Below are 21,228 nucleotides of genomic sequence, written 5' to 3' on the forward strand. Positions count from 1 at the left end.
ACACAGCGGGAATGCTATTTAATGTGAAAATATATGGTTTCATCGTCAACCCAAAACCTAAAAATTTAATATTATATTCTTTTTGTATTATTCATGTGATTCATTTTTTACATAATTTTTGTTATATTTATGACATTTTTTTAAAATATTAATTAGTTCTTATAATTTTTGTGTAAGTAAATTTAATAAAATAAGATTCATGTATATCTTAAATCCATAAAAGAAGATTTAAAATTATGTTCAAAATTTAAAAAAATGATTAATTTTTTAAAATAACTAATTTATCATGAATTAAATAAATAAGGGGACATTTTATAGCTTTAAATATTAGGAACCCAATTTAGAACCAAGAAACAAGATAAGGAATGACCTATATGTTTTTCATCAATAATGACTTCTCAAGTTATTAGAATCAATATAACTGTAGGGATAAAATACAAAATGAAAAAAAAAATATAAGCATCAAAAGTCAAGAAAAAAAAATTATTAGGTCCAGATATAAAATTTAAATTTTATCAGAGGCAAACATATTTAAACCAATTTATTATAATACATTTTTTACTGGGCAATATTTGTTATGGATTATGGAGAGGACAATGTAAAGTTAAGTATTGTTCTGTGTTTGATCTTCAAATATTTCTTCTATACTATTGAATGACTATATTTCAAAATCAAACATAAAATAAATGTTTTTTGTATTGCTCGGCGCCTTTCATCTTCAATTCATAGTTTAGACAAATCATACAAACTACAGGGAAAATCAGGTAGGGACGTGCTCTACTTTAAACGGATAAATTGAGAAGGAACGTTTCTTCCATGTTAAATTTGTTGAAAATGAGCAGTAGTTTCCAATTATTTATGATTTTTTTTCGTATTATATCACATATTATATATTTATTTCTTTTATCTCTTTCACTCTCTAAATGTGAAGTAGGATTTACTACATCCACCAATTTTAGTATTTTATTATATTATATCACATTATATTTATTTATTGTTGTATATCATACTCTCTGGAAGTGAAATAAAGGATTTGGGAGTCTATCAATTTTTTTTTTCCTTTGGTGAGATATTCAATGCCCTCGGACCCAGCTGATGAGCTGCTGTTTGCTCTTTTTTTTTTTTTTTTGTATTGCCTTTCATCTTTAAGCAATTGATACAAACAACAAATCATGATCGCAAATCAGATAGGGAGAGGAACCGGACTTGCATGATTTTCCTTTGACAACACAATTTTTTAGTCTAAAACACAAGCATTCTATGCACGTATGAGCCAATCTTATTCAAACAATTGATGCAAGCAATAAATCATGATGGCAAATCAGGTAGGGAGTGGGACCTTGATTTGCCAACAAATCATAATGGCAAATCAGGTAGAGAGTGTGATGGGTCTTAATGCACAGAAATAGTGATAAAATGGATATAACAGTGTAATATAAGTAATGAAACTGTAATGGTATTGCTGTGAGATACACAATTGCAGGAAGATAAGAGCAGAAAGAAAGAATAACAAACTGGTAGTAACAACCAATTTCCAAGCACGCAGTGCTCCCAAATCACCTAGAGGTGACCCCACCAAGTCCTAACTGAATTCCCTCCTCTTTATTCCCTTTCAGCAATAGCTATCTATAGTCACTCTCATACGTTCACAGCCACGTCATCATCTTTCATTCCTTTTGTCTTTTTCCTAGTATAAACTCTCCACACCCTTGGCATAGGCCCCACTTCACTAATCACATTTCTATCAACTCCCACCTCCTTAGACAATGCCTTGTCCTCAAGGCAAAATTCTGGAAACTGGCCACGTAAGACTTCATTATCCTCCCATGTCACATCCTCTAGAGCTTTATTTTTCCATTGTATCAAGGTCTGCTGAACCTCATTACCCCCTTGTATTATGACTCTTGAACCCAACACCTTGTCTGGGTACACATCAGTCTCCTCAGTCACTTCCAAATCTTTGGGTAACTCTCCCTGTACCTGATAGTTCCCAATAGCTCGCTTAAGTAATGACACATGAAAAACTGGATGAATTCTGGATGCTGATGGAAGTTTCAACTTGTAAGCTACTTCGCCAACCTTATCTGCCACCTGGAAAGGTCTATAGAATCTTGCAGCGAGTTTCTGATGAATTCTTTTTACCACTGATTGTTGTCTATGGGGTCTAAGTTTCAGAAAGACCCATTCTCCAACTTCAAAACACAAGTCCCTCCTCTTCTTGTTAGCATACCTTGTCATTTGTTCCTGAGCTTTGAGCAAGTGGAGTTTGAGTTGATTCAAGGCCTCATCTCTTTCACTCAACTCCAATGCCACAGCAGCCACCTTAGTCTCATTAGACAAAAATCTCAACAATGCAGGAGGTTGTCTCCCATATACCACCTCGAACGGAGTCTTCCCAATAGACACATGAAAGGTAGTGTTGTACCAAAACTCAGCCCAAGGGACCCACAATGACCAAGTCTTTGGATGATCAGAAGCAAAGCATCGTAGATAACTTTCCAGACACCTGTTAACCACCTCTGTTTGACCATCTGTTTCCGGATGATATGCTGAACTCATTTTCAGCTTAGTACCCTGTAACTTGAACAGCTCCATCCAAAAATGACTCACAAATAAAGGATCTCTATCACTGATTATAGAACTTGGAATTCCATGAAGTCTCACCACTTCTTTCACGAAGAGCTCAGCAATTGACTTAGTAGTATATGGATGTTTGAGTAAAACAAAATGACTATACTTAGATAGTCTATCCACAACCACTAACACAGCCGCATAACCCTTTGACTTAGGCAACCCAGTGATAAAGTCTAAGGACAAATCCTCCCACACCCCATTAGGAATAGGTAGAGGCTGTAACAAACCACCAGGAGTAGTAGCACTATATTTTTGTCTCTGACAAACATCACAAGATCTAACATAATCCCTTACACTCCTCTGCATCCCCACCCAATATAAGGAATCTGCCAGTCTTCGGTATGTTCTCAGAAAACCTGAGTGCCCTCCAACAGGAGTACTATGAAATTCTTCCAATAACCAAGGAATAGAGGGTGATTCGGGGGAGATCACCAGCCTGCCATGATAAAGTAAAACTCCATGTTTCACCTGAAACCTAAGTCTAACATTAGGAGACTCCTGCACTTCTTTCAGTAACTTTTGAATGTACGGGTCATTAGTTATTTCATCCAAAATTTTCTGTCTATCAGCCCACAAGGGAAAAGAAATAATAGAATTCATTTCTACCTCACCATGACATCTGGACAGAGCATCAGCAGCTCTATTCTCTAAGCCCGGCTTGTATTTAACTTCAAATTGATAGCCTAGTAGTTTGGCCAACCAACACTGCTGATCTGGAGATGAAACTCTCTGTTGTAAAAAATGCTTCAAGCTTTTATGATCTGTGTGTACAATAAATTCTCTACCAATAAATAATGTCTCCAGTGCTGAATACAAAGCACAAGGGCCATCAATTCCTTCTCATAGACAGATTTTGCCAGATTCCCATCAGATAAAGCTTTACTGAAGAAAGCAATAGGTCGTCTCTGCTGCATCAGAACAACACCTATACCTCTGCCAGCCACATCACACTCAACTTCAAAAGGTAAATCAAAATTTGGAAGGATTAGCACGGGGGGAGAAGTCATGATCCTCTTCATCTCCTCAAAGGCCTTGACAGCTTTTATTCCCCAAGAAAAATTGTCTTTCTTAGTCAATTCGGTGAGAGGTTTTGCTATTTTACCATAATCCTGGATAAACTTTCTATAATACCCTGTGAGACCCAAAAAACCACGTACCCCCTTCACATTCTTTGGTGTGGGCCATGCAAGAATACACTTCACCTTTTCAGGGTCCACTGCCACACCTTCTCCAGAAATGACATGGCCAAGATAATCAATTTGAGCACAACCAAACCTACACTTTGCTTGATTTGCCACAAAACAATACTCAACTAAAACAGACAAAACCACCCTCAAATGCATTTGGTGTTCCTCGATATCTCTACTGTAAATCAGAATATCATCAAAGAATACCAAGACAAACTTTCTCAAATAAGGCCGAAAAATGTTATTCATGGTGGCTTGGAAGGTAGCTGGGGCATTCATTAGTCCAAAAGGCATTACTAAATATTCATAGTGGCCGTTATGTGTTCTAAATGTCGTTTTAGGGATGTCATCCTCATGCACTCTAATTTGATGATATCCATATTTTAGATCAATTTTAGAGAACATAGTAGCTCCATATAGTTCATCTAACAACTCATCAACTATAGGGATTGGATACTTATCTGGTATGGTAGCTTTATTCAAGGCCCTGTAGTCTACACACATCCTCCAGCTCTTGTCTTTCTTCTTGACTAATAACACAGGACTTGAGAATGAACTCATACTTGGCCGAATGACTCCAGCTTTCAACAGTTCTGACACTTGCTTTTCAATTTCTTCTTTTTGATGATGAGGGTACCTGTAGGGTCTGACATTAATGGCACCATGATCAGGATAAAGATTAATCCGATGCACCTGACTCCTCTCAGGGGGTAGCTGAATGTTGTTTCCAAACACTTCCTAAAATTCTTCTAGTATAGGTTTTAAGCCTTTGGGAACCACTGATTTGGTTGCTTCCATTGACTGTAGATGACCCCACCACCAGCCCAGCTCAGTTCTGCTATGAGTATCCTCCAGATAGGAGTTCAAATAACATTGTCTGACCATCTTGCTGCCTTGACCTTGCAATGTCACCAGCTCATGTTCATAAGAGAATTGCATAGTCATGGCTTTCCAATCCATAATCACATTCCCAAGAGTTCTTAACCAGGCAACTCCTAACACCATATCCATTCCCCCTAGCTCCAACACCAACGCATCCACAATCACTTCAATCCCCCCCATCTGCATATTGACCCCTTTACACACTCCATTAGTTATCAACCTATGACCATCACCAAGCTTGATACTCTTAGCTACTGTAGGTGTGATGACCAGACCCAACGCAGTAGTCACTTTGGGAGAAATGAAATTATGGCTCGCACCACTATCAATCAATACCAATAAATCCACATTATGTATCTTCCCTTCAACCCTCATAGTGTGAGACTCGCCCATGCTCCCCAATACCCCCATCAGCTTACATTCCACTTCCACTTCTTCTTCACTTTCCACCTTCACATCCTTCATGCTTACAATTTCCCCTTCCTCTGTCATGGTTTCACCTTCTCCTAGGATTAGAACCCTAAGAGCTCGTTCTAGACATTTATGAAACGTAGGGTGGTATTTTCCCCCACATTTGAAACACAGACCCTTCGCTCTCCTCTCTTCGAATTCTTCATTGTGGATACTGCGTATTCCCTTCCACCTATCCGTCGTGCCGGAACGCGGACCCCCATCAACTCTGCGAGCTGAGGAAAACAGAGACGAAGTGGAATTTGTGTTGGATCCATTCGGGCCCGTTTTCTGACTCGGGTTTGACCCACCCGACTGAAATGAACGAGTTGCATCCCGGGGTTGAGGTCCCCCTTTTTTCATTAATAACCCGGCCCAATCCTTCTGGCCCACACGTTCGTACCCCCCTTTTTTTACCTCACGATGCTCACCCTCATCATCTTCCTCCTTCAATTCATCTTCAACATCTTTCGCAATTCTCATCATCTCCATCCTATTTCGAGGATTCAGAGTACGTACCCTCCTTCGAATTTGAGGTTTCAATCCACTCATAAAATATCCCAGGTATTGTTCTTCAGGAAGCCTTCCAACTTGTGATGACAACAGCTCAAAAGCTTCTACGAATTCCTCCACACTTCCTTTCTGCTGCAACGTCGAAAGTTCCTCGAACGGATTCTCCAGACGACGTCCTCCGTAACGAGCAATTAACGCTCGCTTCAGCTTCTCCCATGACAACTCATCTTCAGTCTCCATCAATAGGTTGAACCAGTGAATAGTTGAACCTTCCATGCTCAGACGAGCCAACTTCACACGCATATCATCCGATGTATCCTGAACATCGAAATAAATTCCGGCCCGTGTAATCCAAGCCACAGGATCATCACCATCAAACAGAGGCAACTTCACCTTCTTCCCGGCGAGGCGAGATTCACTCTGTGCAGAGTCACCAGCAGAGGCTCCCTCCTCTGAAGTGTCCCTTCTCTTTTCGATCTGTTTGCTTAATTCTGCGAGAATCAAGCTTTGTTGCTGCACTTGAAGAGCGAGCTCTTGCAGCGTTGTTGTCGCATTCCCCATCTGTGTCTCCAAAGCGTCAACTCGGTCTCCCATCTTAGGCTTCCTTGACATCTATAATCTTCTTCGTTGTGTGAGATTGATCCGGCAGGTCGGACCAATTGATGGGTCTTAATGCACATAAATAGTGATAAAATGGATATAACAGTGTAATATAAGTAATGAAACTGCAATGGTATTGCTGTGAGATACACAATTGCAGGAAGATAAGAGCAGAAAGAAAGAAAGAATAACAAACTGGTAGTAACAACCAATTTCCAAGCACGCAGTGCTCCCAAATCACCTAGAGGTGACCCCACCAAGTCCTAACTGAATTCCCTCCTCTTTATTCCCTTCCAGCAATAGCTATCTATAGTCACTCTCATACGTTCATAGCCACGTCATCATCTTTCATTCCTTTTGTCTTTTTCCTAGTATAAACTCTCCACACCCTTGGCCTAGGCCCCACTTCACTAATCACATTTCTATCAGAGCGGGACCTTGATTTGCCATTAACAGCACAAATTTTTAGTCTAACTATATGTATTTTATACACCAGCCAATCTTATAACATTAATATGTGCCTTATATTTTTCTTTCAATCTTTAATATGATTACATATTTAAAAGTTAAATTTGAAATTATTGATTAAATTAAAATAATCTTATATCGATCGGTTGATTTACACATCCATTTAATCATATAAATAATCTTAACAAAGAAAATCACAACTTTTGTATCTCCTTGTATTTGTATGATTCTTTTTTTTTTCTGGATAAGGGTTAATGAGGATGAGAAGAATTACAGCTTCATTAATAAGCTTGAGAGTTGTCTTCGAGTCGGATTCACAGATCAAGTTACGATTTCCTTCAAGGCAGGCCACACTGATGTCGTGGTAAATGGCTTGAAGCTTAGCATAAATTGGTGTTTGTCAAAACGTCACACGTATACGTATCATAGAAGCCTATAATCAAGCGACCATGAATTTTACGAACCAAGCCACCAAAGCCAGATTTCCCTGGATTCCCATAAGTGTTGCCACATTTAGGGAAAATCAACCTTTAGGGGTCATTCTTTCCCTCCATCTCCATCCCTCTTTATCTTCTTCTCTCCCCACTAATCCCAAGTGTAAAGTCTCTCATGACAATGAAATACTAAATTCTCCATTATTGAGAGCCTAACAACCATACGCTCATGATATAATTTCTTTCCTACTCTCTACTTAATGCTATTTTAACTTTTACTGTCTCTTTTCTATACTTAATTTTACTGATTGTGGTTTGATCACTCATATTTATGTATCTGTTTTGGGATTTAGGCATTGAGAAATGTTTATTTTCAAAGAATTGAGAAAAAGCATATAAATGATTCATGTCTGAGGATAAAATGATATTGTTTAACCTCTTTTTATGCATATCTCTGTCTAATGCAATTTAACTAGTTTATTTTCTTAAGGGATTAGGAGAGAGATTAGGTGAATTAGGGTTGGGATTAGAGTATCAGAGTAATTATGAATAATAATTGAAATAATATTAAATAAAGAAAAATCATTAGCATTACATCGAGAGTAATTTTGGTAGTCTAGGCCCATCATATTCGCATTCTAAATCAAACATCACATCATAACTCTCTAAGTCTTTATTTTTCTTGCTCTTGTATGTTTTAGATAATTAGTTTAGTTTGATTTACTTTTAATTTTTCATCTATCAACCCTTTAATTTCATTCATTAATTGCTGTAAAATTTGGATTCTTGGAGCAGTTTGATGCATTTGCCAATCGTTCAACACAGATCAAACAAGTTATAGATTGGGTTGAGAAGGGTCACGTGTGGTATTACTTTGTCGGAGAACACTTCACTATTCCGAGCTTTCCAAATGAACCAGTAGGAAATAGGAAAGAGGATCCCGAAGTAGATTTGAGCATGTCTCTTAAGCCAACTCGAACTGTCCTCGTCGTGATCATGAACATGAACATCTAGATTCAGGAGGTCCCAAATCTTTGTTGCCTTTGGACAATCGAGGAGAAGATGAAAATTAAAATCGATTGTCATCACTAGCAATATGTTTGTTAGTACGAAACAAATTTGTTGGAAGACCTCGATTGTCATCCGGGATGTCAGAATTAAGGAATAAGCTTTGGACTTCATCTTTTAACCAATCAGTAGCAACAATGCTGACATTGTCCCAACACCAACAGTTGTTGACCCGCAAATCTTTTATAGAAATATTAACATCATGAACATTCACCTCAACATCAACCAATTCTTTCCAAATGATACCTTTGGTAGACCAACAGCCATACCAAAGTGATAGATCGATCCCCTTGACCAGCCTGGAATATGTATCCAGGTTCAAGAACCCCTACTGCTTTGATTACAGACGATCAAGTGCAAGAGGAGCCAAGAAATTCACGTCTATGAAAAATTGAATTACCAAGGCTTAGTAGGATCTTGAATAGCCGTCCAAATGTGTTTTCCCAGCATATCAATATGCCTCTCCCTAGTGGGTCTGACCCCAAGGTCACCTTTGTTTTTTGGTTGACAAATAATTTTCCAATTGACCCAATGGGATGAGAAAGAACCCAAATGAATCTTTTAGTAGCAACATCAAGAGAGCCTCAAATATCTTGAGGCAACCAGATGTTTTGCATGATATAAGTGGGAATAGAGTTTAAAACCGACTTTTAAAGAGTGACCCTCCCAGCTCTATTGAGGAGTTTCAATTTCCACCCTACAAAAGGAGAATTCACCTTGTCCAAAATAAAGGAAAAATGACTCCCTTTTTTTTACTGCATTTATTCTAAGTTTATAAAAAAAGAGTTTTGCTGACATCATGTAAGTTTAATATAATATTGTGCTGAATGTGAAGTACGCTTTATGGATAATAAACTGAACATTTATTGAAAATGGATGTAATTATAAATTTAGTTATACACCACATTGGCCGCCAGGACCACCAAAGAGAAAAGCTTGCCTAAATTGAGCCCCTTGATCTCCATGATACAACAAATCATAGCAATCTGAACTGGTGTCACAATATGACTTCATGTCTATAGGATTCACATCAAGTTCCCTAAATTTTGAATCCACAATTTGAAGTCTTGCAAAGAAACCTGAGTTAGGAAATGAAGTCTTTGGCAATTTTCCAGTACCCATTGGAGGACTTCCAATATTAGGGGGTCCATAAGCTTCACCTCCAAATTTAATCAAAGATGATCCTTTGCGTAAGTGAGTGAATATTTCCTTTGGCCAATACCCAACATCTTCACTTCCATCACTTCCTTCTACATGCAACCACCAATGGCCTGATACTGAATCCTACACATATTTAAGCAATCACACATGGCAAGTTAATTAGTGATAACAATTGGACACAAAAATTAAACTCACAAACACACACTCACTTACACAACGAAAGATAAAATGAGAGAACAAATAAATTTTACACAAACTCACTCACACACAAAGGAGGAAGAGACTTGAATTTCACAAACTAAAATTGATTTCACTCATACTCCAAGTGTTACATGATGGTGGCCTTTTATAGGCAAGTAAATGGCAGTGCAACAAAAAATAATTGTGGTGCAATCCAATTAGCTACTAGAAGTTTCTACATGTTTCTTTCTAGGTGGGTGGAGAAAAATCTTGAAAGTGAAATTGCTAGTAGCTTTTCCACTCTTCCAATAGTGGTGCTATTATTTTTAAAAGTTTGATTTAGATATTTTTTTAACTGACATTGCCTCCCTTAAATCAAGCTTGTATCATTTGAGCATTTTCTTTAGCTTGTAAAATAACTCGGTCTTCAACGGCTTCATAAAAATATCTGCTACTTGCTCCTCAGTCGGACAATAATTAATCTATACTTCTTTGTCCACTATCAACTCTCGTATCTTGTGAAACCGAATATCAATATGCTTAGATCTCCCATGGAATACCAAATTTTTACTTAATGCAATTGTCGAATTGTTATCGCAAAATATTATTTAGGAGTATTCTACTGATGATACATCTCTTCTAAAATTCTTCTAAGTCATACTGCTTGTGTGACACGATTGTTTTCTGCAATATATTCTACTTTTGTCGTTGAAAGTACAACTATTAGTTGTTTCTGCAATATATATACTTCTTTGTCCACTATCAACTCTCGTATCTTGTGAAACCGAATATCAATATGCTTAGATCTCCCATGGAATACCAAATTTTTACTTAATGCAATTGTCGAATTGTTATCGCAAAATATTATTTAGGAGTATTCTACTGATGATACATCTCTTCTAAAATTCTTCTAAGTCATACTGCTTGTGTGACACGATTGTTTTCTGCAATATATTCTACTTTTGTCGTTGAAAGTACAACTATTAGTTGTTTCTTTGAGGACCATGATATTGCATATCTCCTATCCAATCAATGATTGTATATCCAACAAGCTTTACATGATTGTTCTTAGCATAAAAAATTTTCAATAGTTAGAGTACCTTTGATATATCTAAGAATTCTTTTAGCTCCTTGCAAAATGACTAACGCGTGGCTCCTCCATGAATCTGCTAAGCAAACTGACTCCAAAGATAATATTTTATCTTGTTGCAACCAAATATCTCAAACTTCCAATCAAACTCTTATATAGAGTTGCATCCACCATTTTGCCTTCAACATCTCTTGTCAGCTTCAGCTTTTCTTCAACTAGTGTGGAAACAAGCTTTAAATTATCCATCTAGAATTTCTTTAGAAAATCACGTGCATACTTTCTCTAGGAGATGAAAATCCCATCATCTCGTTGATTAACCTCAATGCCGAAAAAATAGGACATTAAGCCTAAATTTGTCATCTCAAAACAGCTTATCATAGCCTCCTTGAATTCTACAATCAACTTTGAATTGTTGCCAGTGAAGATTAGATCATCAACATAAAGACGCACAATGAGAATATCTCCATGATCGATAGATTTGACATATAATGTGTGCTCATAAGGACATCTTTCAAAGCCATTATGAACAAACTAGGAATTGATCTTCTTATACCTTGCTTTTGGTGCCTGTTTCAACCCATACAAAGTCTTCTTTAACCTGTAGACTTTGTCTTCCTTTCCTTCAATAACATATTCTGCAAGCTGCTTAATACATCTTCTTCCAGAACACCATTTAGAAATGCATATTTTACATCCATCTGATATATCTTCCAACTATTTTGAGTCGAAAGGGAAATGATCATGCGAATAGTGTCTAACCTTGCAACATGAACAAATACTTCAAAGTAATCAATACCTGGTTTTTGTTTATAACCTTTCGCAACCAACCTTGCTTTGAAGCGATCAATTTCTCCTTTAGGATTGTACTTAGTCTTGTGTACCCACTTTACTCCAATTGACCTTTTGTTTGTTGGCAAGCCCACCAACTCCCACGTGTCATTCTTCTTAATAGCACGAATCTCATTATCCATTGTCTTTCTCCAATTCTCGCCACTTGAGGCTCTTCAAAAGTAACTGGATCACAGTCTGGAAATAAAGCAAAATTTGTAATCTCTTCATCAAATGAATTATTGTCATTAAACATGACACAGTCTTGCAATCTAGCTGGGAGTTGAGGATTCCTCTATGGCCTCTTGGATGATTCTGGCTTATCAGGTGTTGGATCTAGTAGCCTTTCGTCATTTTCTTCATGGTTGTCAACGATCACCACCGACTCCTGTTGAGACTTTAAAGACCAATCCCACATGTCTTTCTCATCAACTTCATGTCTCTGCTTATAATCAAATTCTGTCTCTGGATTATAAAGCTTGTAGGCTTTTGACTTTGTGTTGTGGCCAATGAAAATACACTTTTCTCCTTTATCATCCAATTTCTTCCTAAGTTGATCTGGAACATGTGCATATGCTATACACCCAAAAACTTTAAGATGTTTGATTAATGGTCGCCTTCCACTCTAGGCTTCTTTTGGCATCTTGTCATGAACACTCTTAGTCGGGCACCTATTCAAAGTGTAGACAATGGTAGCAACTACTTCTGCCCAGAACTTCTTAGGCATTTTCTTGGCCTTCAACATGTACCTCACTATATCCATGATTGTTCTATTCTTCCTTTCAGTTACTTCATTCTGCTAAGGCGTGTATCTTGTTGTTAATTAATGTTGATTTCCATGTTGCTCAAAGAAATTTTTGCAAGCGAGATATTCTTTTCCTTTGTCAGTTCAGAGTACTTTGATTTTGCACCCACTTTGCTTCTCTGCAAACGCCTTGAAAGTCTTAAAAGCATCACAAGCTTCTAATTTCTGCTTAAATAAATATACACACATCTTTCTACTACAGTCATCGATGAAAGTGATAAAGTATCTGCTACCTCCAGGTGTTGGAATCTTAACTGAGCACAAATTTGAGTGAACTATCTTGAGTAGCTTTCTTGCCCTCCAAGATTTTCTGATTGGAAATGAATCTTTGTGCTTCTTTCCAATTTCACATGTCTTGCACACTCCATTAGGAACATTCACAATAGGCAAACCAAAAACAAGTTCTTTTCTTGATAGATAATTTAATCCGAAAAAATAAAAATGGACAAAGCGCATATGCCATAACCAGTCATCATTTGGAATAACTGAACTTAAGCAATAAAGTTTTTCATGATGAATTTTTAAAGGGAATAGGCAGTTAGGAATCATCTTTACCTTGGCGACGAATCTTCCATTTTTGTCAATCAATGTGCAATAGCCCTGATGAATCATCATGTTAAAACCCTTCTCTAACAATTGTCTCATACTTAATAAGTTGTGATGAAGTCCAGGAGCATAGAAAAACATTAGAGATGAAATTTTGTGAACCATCCTCCAACTTGATCGTGATTTGGCCTTTTCGCAAAATAGGAATATTTGCGTTGTTTCCAAATTTGACGGTATTACCATTTTGTCTAAAGAAGAAAATAAATCTTTCTTCTCACACATATGAATACTACAACCAGTATCTAAATACCCGATATTTTCATCCTCCTAAAAATTATTATTAGCTAAAAATAAACTTTGTTGGGCATTAGAATTCTCACCCGAATTTTGACTTTCTACAACATTTTCCTATTATTTGAGTCTACAGTCTGCAACTCTATGCCTGAACTTTCCATAGATGAAGCAATTAAAATTCGCTCGACCTTGGTAATTGTTACCTTGACCTCATCCTCGGTTTGCAACACCAAAATTACCTGCACCTCTTCCTTCGTTAAAAGCTCGAAAATTATTGTCTCTTCCTTGATTGAAATTTATGCATCCTCTGCTTCTATAATTTCCTTGACCTCTGTCTTTGAAATATCCTTTTCCCCCATTGTCAAAATTTCCTCAGCCTCTAGCTTCTGCTCCTTGGCTGGATTCAACTACATTCACTTGACTCTTCAATGCTTCTTCACTTACTTTTCCTGTCTTCTTTAAAATTCTACTCACGTGGCTCTTTCGATACTACCCTACAACTTTGCTACAGTCATGGTATTTGTGTCATGGGACTCGATTATCGTAGTCTCCACATGATCGTACTTCATTGGCATGGTGCATAGAATTTTATCTATCACCTCATCTTATTGACAATATTTGTAATATGTGAAAAATATTGTTCTACAGATTCAGAGTCAAACATTTCGTACCTTTCATATTCTCTTCACAGAGATTACAACTTCGATTTTTGGGCCTTTTCTACTCCCTTGTAAGACAACTTCAAGATATTCCATGCTTCTTTTGTTGTTTTTGGCATTTATGATTTTTTCTAAAAATTGAAAAATCTACCACTTGTTGAATTTGTGACAGCGCCACCTGGTCTCTCCTCCAAGCGGTATCATCAGCTCCTTCAGCTAGTCACATCTCAACAAAACTTCAAAGATTGTGAACTCTCAAATGTGCTCTCATCAAAGCCTCCCACTAGTAAAAATCTAATTTCTCATCTAGTTTGGGACTAGACCAAAACAATGTTGTAATTGGTAGTCATCTCTCTCTCAATTGTATCAACTCTATTTTTTAACACTAAATCAGAATGCTCTTGTTCCTCACACAGTCACTTTTTTTTCTCTCACTACCACTAAAGCTATCTAGCTTTGATACCAATTATTGACAATTGGACACAAAAATTAAACTCAAACACACACTTACTTACACAGTAAAATATAAAGTGAGAAATCAAATAAATTCTACACAAACTCATTCACACAAGGGAGGAAAATACTTGAAATTCACAAACTAAAATTGATTTCACTTATACTCCAAATGTTACATGATAGGCAAGCAAATGGCACTGCAGTCCAATTAGCTACTAGAAATTTCTACATGTTTCTTTCTAAGCGGGTGAAGAAAAATCGTGAAAGTAACATTGCTAGTAGTTTCTCGACTCTTCCAATAGCGATGCTATTATTTTTAAAAGCTTGGTTTAAATATTTTTTAAAACCAACAATTACTATATATCACACGAGACCAATGACAATTAAGACAACAACAAAAAAAAAGTTAAACAGGTCAAATTATTTTCTGTAGTTTTAATTATATTTTAACTTATCTATTTATATTTGTTGATAATTTTCTAGTTATAAATAATAAGATTATGTACTAAATTGACAAATTGAAGACAGTGGTTTAAGGTATATAAGGTCTAAATATTATAAACAAATTGCAAATAATAAATCACAAAAATAGTTTATGCACGCATATGCATGCATGATGCATATTGTATGTAGTTTTTATTTTATTTTAATACTAACCGTTAACGTTTGGTGGCAAAAAAAGTATACAAGCATGATGCATATTGTAGCTTTATTTATTTTAATAATTTTAATTATAGTCTATTTACATTTAGGGTTAAATATTTTTTTAATCTTTTAAAATATTTGAAAACGTTGATTTTAATCCCTATAAAAGCTAAATACATTTTTATTCCCTATATTTACCTAAATGATATGATTTTAGTAGTTTAATTATCAGACATTAAAAACATGTATTTTTCGATAAATACGGGGACTAGAAATATATTATTTTTTAAAGGAATTAAAATTAATTTTTCTAAATATGTTGTTCAGAGGCCAAAAACATATTTTACTTTTATATCAATTTAATAATATATTTATCTATCTATTTATATATAAAAGCTTTTATAAAAGTTATATTACAGGATTTTTTTTCTAAGCTTTTAAATTATTTCAATTTATTACATCATTTAATTTTCCTTCATTATTAATTGTTCATTTATTTTATTCGTAAGTTTCTTGACCTTTTAATGTCTTCATCTCTTTATTTTTAATATTTTTCTTAATTTTATAAATTATACTTTTTTTTACAACTTTAGAAAATTAAAATAGGATTTTGAATATTATATGTAAAAGAACAAAAGATAAAATAAATTTACAATGCAAAAAGGTGGAAATGATATTTAATCAAAATTATATTTTTTATTCAGTTAATAAAAATAATGAGTATATATATATATATATCATGGAATTGATATATATGAATTCTCTAAAAGTGTGTTAAAATTTACCTGTGTCACTTTGATAGCAATATAGTCTTTGCCATCTAATCCACCTGTAAATGAGGGTTCAATGGTTTGTCCTAAGGTAATACGAGGATGCACTTGCACAAAACCTGGGCAGATAGCATCAAAACATCCGGTTTTTTTAAAATTATCCCCCTGCATGCAGAGTATACATATCTTATTAATCACAACAACTGACGTACGACGACTCATTAATAATAATACATTAACACGACGAATTTCTTACTGTCCAAAAGCTAGCGAGATGTGGCTTATCGTCTCCATATACTCTGGGATTAACCTGTTACATTAGGTAATCAATAAAGTAGATTAATATATCAAATTTACAAGAGAATAGATATGAACACACACACATATATATATATAAGAGAGAAACATCCTTTCTTTAATAATAATATCATAAAAAAAACTATATATACTAATTAACTCACACCGACTCCGACTTGAATACTGTTAAGTTCTGAAAGAGGACCACTTTGAAGCCAAATCTGGGAAAGGCTATATTGGGTCCCTTGCACCAATAGATTATCACTGGCGCTGATCCATGCACTTGCTCCGTGATAGGTTGTACTTGGAGTTGTCTCAAGTGTAGCAAACTAAAGAATATATAATTTTAATTATTAATTCTTATTTAATAAATATAAAAATTTGATTTTACACATAAATGATATGAAAAAAAATAAAAAAAAAATGATACATGTGATAGTCATAATCCTAATGAGAGAATTTTAGAATAAGATAAATATCTAAATTTTATTGGTTATTCAAAATGAGATTGTTTAATTCCATTTTTAATTAAGTCAATTAGACAAACCCTGCACCATTATTCAGATCAGACATGCTTATATGATGTAAATTCATTTTTAATGTCATTTAATCTAACTTTCAGCTTATTTAAAAGTCTCTTTTGCAATAAGACATCTAAAAATGATGTAAATTTACCCTTCAACGAGCATATAGACTTTAGCTCCACATACAAATTAATATTAAAAAAAGATAAATAAATATATGATTTTAATATATTGTAACAATTTCAATATAATAATAATGATAAGAAGAGGAAAAAAAATTATTTATATTTAATTACTTAAATAAACTAGTCTGTTAGCCCTAAAAAAACTTTTTAAATGGGATAGAGTTGGATTTTTTAAACAAATAAATTAACCTGCTCATAAATGAAAGATGCTAATTAATAAGTATATAATATCACAATCAAATAACATTCAGGCACATTTTATACTCAAAATTTCCACAATCAAAGAATAAAATATGATCAATTAATAATTTATCCACTTACATGTTGATAGGGGATCCGGGAATATTGACGAAAATTTTCAGGTTGTGATTCTGAAAAATTATAGTTGATTTCTTGCCTCAGTTTTATCATGCGAATAGGCACTTTTCCTGAAGGACATCCTTTGTTGGAATTATGAATTTGAAAAGTTTTTTCCATGAACGGCAGTCTGGTTTGCATCGTGTACCTTGAGAAAGTCGGATTAAGCTACCTTGCGAAAGCATAGAGAAAGGTTAAATTGAATATATAGAAGAAATAATTTCAAGAGTAAATAGTACATGCGTCGAAAATAGAAAAAGTTTCTACATTTTATTGAATTTAATTTACGAAAAAGTCATTTTTAACTTAATTTTTCCTTTACTAATAACGTAAATATCGCTTACATTATATGTGTATAGAAATTCTACTCAAGATATAATTTAGTGGAGAACACATGAAATGTATGAAAAAAAAAACTTGTGTTCAATTCTAGCTTAATACATCCTAAGAGATGGACAATGAGTAACCGGTCAGTCCAAGGGTAAGGTGATCCAAGTCCATGTTTTAGGCCTACCAATTTTTTGTCATTAATATATGTTTATTAAGCATATGTACTGCTAAGGGTGGTGATTCAACAGTAACACTCTGTGTTATTTTGCCTGAAGTCCTGTAGTTAATCCTGCATGTAGGCCAAAGGATGCCGACTACACGTTTGGAAATAAAAAAAATTCTCATTAACTCATTTAATTCTTTAAATTTTGAATAAAAAACAATAATACTCTTCTTTGATCCTATAAATCAATAAACATTCTTCTAAATTTTAACTCTTCATCTCTTTTCTTCTTTTTCTCTCAAAAGAACTTTTTCCTTCTCTTAGTCTAACAGTGACACCATCTCTCTAATTCTCTCTTTCTCTTTCTCTCTCTCTCAATTTGTAACTATTTTTGTATTTTTGGCATTTTTATCAAATAGCCTAACATTGATAGGCTTTATTATTAATTGAAAAAGAAATGTTACACAAAATTGATTATAATAATTTAATAAATGACTTTGCGTCCCAAAAAACTTGAAAAATTAATTTTAAATAAAATATGAATGATTTTATTAAATATTTTATTAGTTTAGAAAAAAAAATCCTAGTTTTTTATCACAAAAAAGTTTCATTTCCAAACTCACTTCAGACCTACCAATATGTTGGATCAACTTTGAATGAGTGTGATTAAGTTTCAACAAGATAATTAGTTTTATTAAAACTTATTTAAGTAAACGTGCTAGTTTTATGTCATTCAAAAAGTCTTTTAAGCCTAACATGATACCATATATAAGAAAACCATAAAGAAATATCTATTGTTAGTATTATTTTTATATTAAATTTGTTATAACACATTAAAAATTTTAATTTATTTATCTTTTTAAATGTTAATCATATTGATCCACCTAAAAAGTCAAACTAAAATTTATAATTAAATTTATTAAAAAATAAATTGATCTTATTTAAATGGCTTATTGTAAAATATATTTTTAAATAAGTTATCAGAAATATTATATTAAACCTTAAAATGTGTTTGAGTTAACTTTTTTAAAGAAATAAGTTAGATTTGTGTACAATAAATAAAAAGATACTCGGGAATATTAAAATCCACTGTTAGTCTCTCCTCATCTATTCTAGAGATAAAGTGACAAGTATATGTTGACATAATAAATAATAATATTTCAAAACATATGGATAATGTTGGTCAGTAATTTAATTAATGTCAATTTAATATATTGTTTGGGTCATATATCATAATCAAAATTATTAAATTTCAAAAACATGAAAATCAAATTATATTTAAAAAATTAAAGACCAAAATTGCACATTCTTAAAATTCTTTATGTTCGCTTTCCATCTCTTCTTTAGTTCTCTCTCCGCCTCTCTTTCTATCCCTTTTCTCTATTCAAACAAATAATAATAATATAGAAATAAAGAAATTTGATTATTTTATCACAACAAAATTTAGAAAGAAAGGAATTTAATTTTTTTTAATCAAAATACAAATTTTTGAAAATGAAGAATTTGATTAGTTTATCTAAACAAAAGAGTGGAGGAATTCTCTTTGAAGCAATTTTGAATCTTAAAACCTTAAATTCTTTAGAGTTCTCAAATATCCAAACGCACGCTCAAGTAATTCAATGAATATTTGCGTACAGCAAAATGCACATACTAAATTATTCCACTAAACACAACCATCATTTAGTAATCGCATTACATCAATTTAATGGATGAACAAGTCAATTTACATATTATTTAGCTGGTGAGAGCATTATTTACCTGGATTTTGTGGTTTTTCAACAAACGATGTTTAAAAGCTGGTTGCTTGTATATACCGATGCACTCAAAGTCACTGTTCATTGTAGGCTGTGCAAGTAAACAAAATGACAATGGAAGCACATTTATTAACAACGGATTCAAAAACATACTTTAAAACATTCAAAAAAAGTTAAAATTATAGTACAAGAATGCTCTTCAAATTTAGTGATCTGGTAAAACTCTGTTGCATATCTGGTAGATTTTTGCTCCTTGCATCAACTTCGTAGTATGATATGCTCATACCAAGAAATAAAAGGAGAATCAACGCCATCAAATTAACAAAGCAAATCGTTTTTCAATATTTGTATATTTCTTTCTGTTGTGTGTGCCTATTTATATATATATATATGTGTGTGTGTGTGTGTAAAAAGGTAAAATTGTTGCATTTAAGGATATTCAGTAGTATTCAAAGAAAGTTAATAAAAAAAATACAGAAAACTGAGTTAAAAAATTTAATAAGTTCATGAATGAGTTTGACGAAAGTTAAGGATATCATAAATGACATTAAATAATTTATGGAAAAGCAATCGTAATGATACTCCCCTCCATTTACGTAAATTCACACACACACACAAATCATATTAATTAATACGAAAAAAAAAATACTAGCTCCTTCTCATAACTATTGATTTTTTTAACCATGATATTTATACCAAATAATCATAACTAAGAGAGTTTTAGTATAATATTAGTTCCGTAAATTTTTATTAATAATAGAGAAAATGTTATCTTAAAAAATGAACTTAGAGTCTTATTTAACAATAAAATTAATTTCTAAGGTAAAAATTATTTCTATTAATATATATTATTTTAGTCATATCACTGGTCGATGTGAAATTTTAAATATGTCTGAAAAAGCTTTTTTTTTTTTACAAAAAATGTGATTCATGATAAATAGTCAAGGATAAGATGGAAAAAAATATTTCATGCTTTAATTTTTTGTATTATAAATAACAATCAAAATGGGATATTTTTTCTGGCTTAAATATAAATTTATTCATATAAGTTTTTATTTCTTTAAAAAATTTGGTCTAGTCCTCATAAGTTCATGTTTTAGGGACTAAATTTGAAAAAAAGTAAAAAACTTACGTGAATTGAAACTGAAAAAAATAATTATATGGATCAAAATTACGAAAAACACAAACTTTAAGAAAATAAATGTTTTTTTCCCCTAAATGTCAAACAAACAAGGTCGGACCGAGTATTTTCGTAAAATCGTTTTATGTATTAAGTTATTTGTTGTTTTTTTTTCTCTTTGTGAAAAAAATTCAAACATATTTTTTTATAGGAGGAAGTAATTATAAAGATAAAGATAATATTAAAATAATTAAATGTATTAAATGAAAATTAAAATGTTTATTACGGAAAACACAAATCATTTAAAAGTAACTGTTTTTTTTAATAATTTAAAGCATTTAATAAAATGTAATAAACGCTCTAAATTAACAAGTGCCTATGATTTGGAAGTATCTAATAATAATTTATTAAATTTTTGTAATTAATTAAATAATAAACATGCTAATATTTATTTTGTATTTTTAATATATTATCTCATTTCCGTATCTTTTCAAGTTTTAATCTTTTTTATGTAAAAATAATTAGAATTTAAAAGTGTATTTAATATTCTTTTCTCAAATATTATATGATTCGAATAAGATTATCTCCAGAGAAAAAATACTTCTTATCTAAACAAAAATAAATAAATATGAAAGATCAAGGTACTAAATAACACTAATATAAACGGATATTTAACATTAGTTAAAATTAGAATTTTACATTGGTTCTAAGATCAACGTAGATCTTACTTATGTAGAATGTGAGACTTTTTTTTTATGATTTGTAGAATGTGAAACTTTTTAACATCAGACATTGAACCTAAGTAGAAAAACATTTTCTTACATATGT

The 21,228-nt window shown here is 33.1% G+C and overlaps 1 protein-coding gene across 1 annotated transcript; it reads right to left on the reverse strand.

Annotated features, from left to right (window-relative positions):
• Nucleotides 1-9,076: 9,076 nt before the first annotated feature.
• Nucleotides 9,077-19,629, reverse strand: LOC114367559. The gene is made up of 7 exons (XM_028324756.1): nt 19,469-19,629; nt 19,285-19,371; nt 16,998-17,201; nt 16,132-16,296; nt 15,927-15,980; nt 15,686-15,835; nt 9,077-9,520 (listed from the first exon to the last, which is right to left on the reverse strand). Exons 1-7 carry the CDS (start codon nt 19,592-19,594, stop codon nt 9,131-9,133), a joined length of 1,176 nt encoding a protein of 391 aa, XP_028180557.1. The 5' UTR covers nt 19,595-19,629; the 3' UTR covers nt 9,077-9,130.
• Between the last annotated feature and the right edge of the window lie 1,599 nt (nt 19,630-21,228).

Source organism: Glycine soja, chromosome 9 (assembly GCF_004193775.1).
Source record: "Glycine soja cultivar W05 chromosome 9, ASM419377v2, whole genome shotgun sequence".
NCBI lineage: Eukaryota > Viridiplantae > Streptophyta > Magnoliopsida > Fabales > Fabaceae > Glycine > Glycine soja.

Bases quoted from the DNA above. Each gene is read 5' to 3' on its own strand.
- LOC114367559 (XM_028324756.1), bottom strand. From the start codon at position 19,594: ATGGCGTTGATTCTCCTTTTATTTCTTGGTATGAGCATATCATACTAC. The intron at 15,981-16,131 runs GTGAGTTAATTA...CTAATGTAACAG, and splicing joins GTATTCAAGTCGGAGTCGGT to GTTAATCCCAGAGTATATGG. The intron at 9,521-15,685 runs GTAAATTTTAAC...AAATATGTGTAG, and splicing joins TTGCTATCAAAGTGACACAG to GATTCAGTATCAGGCCATTG.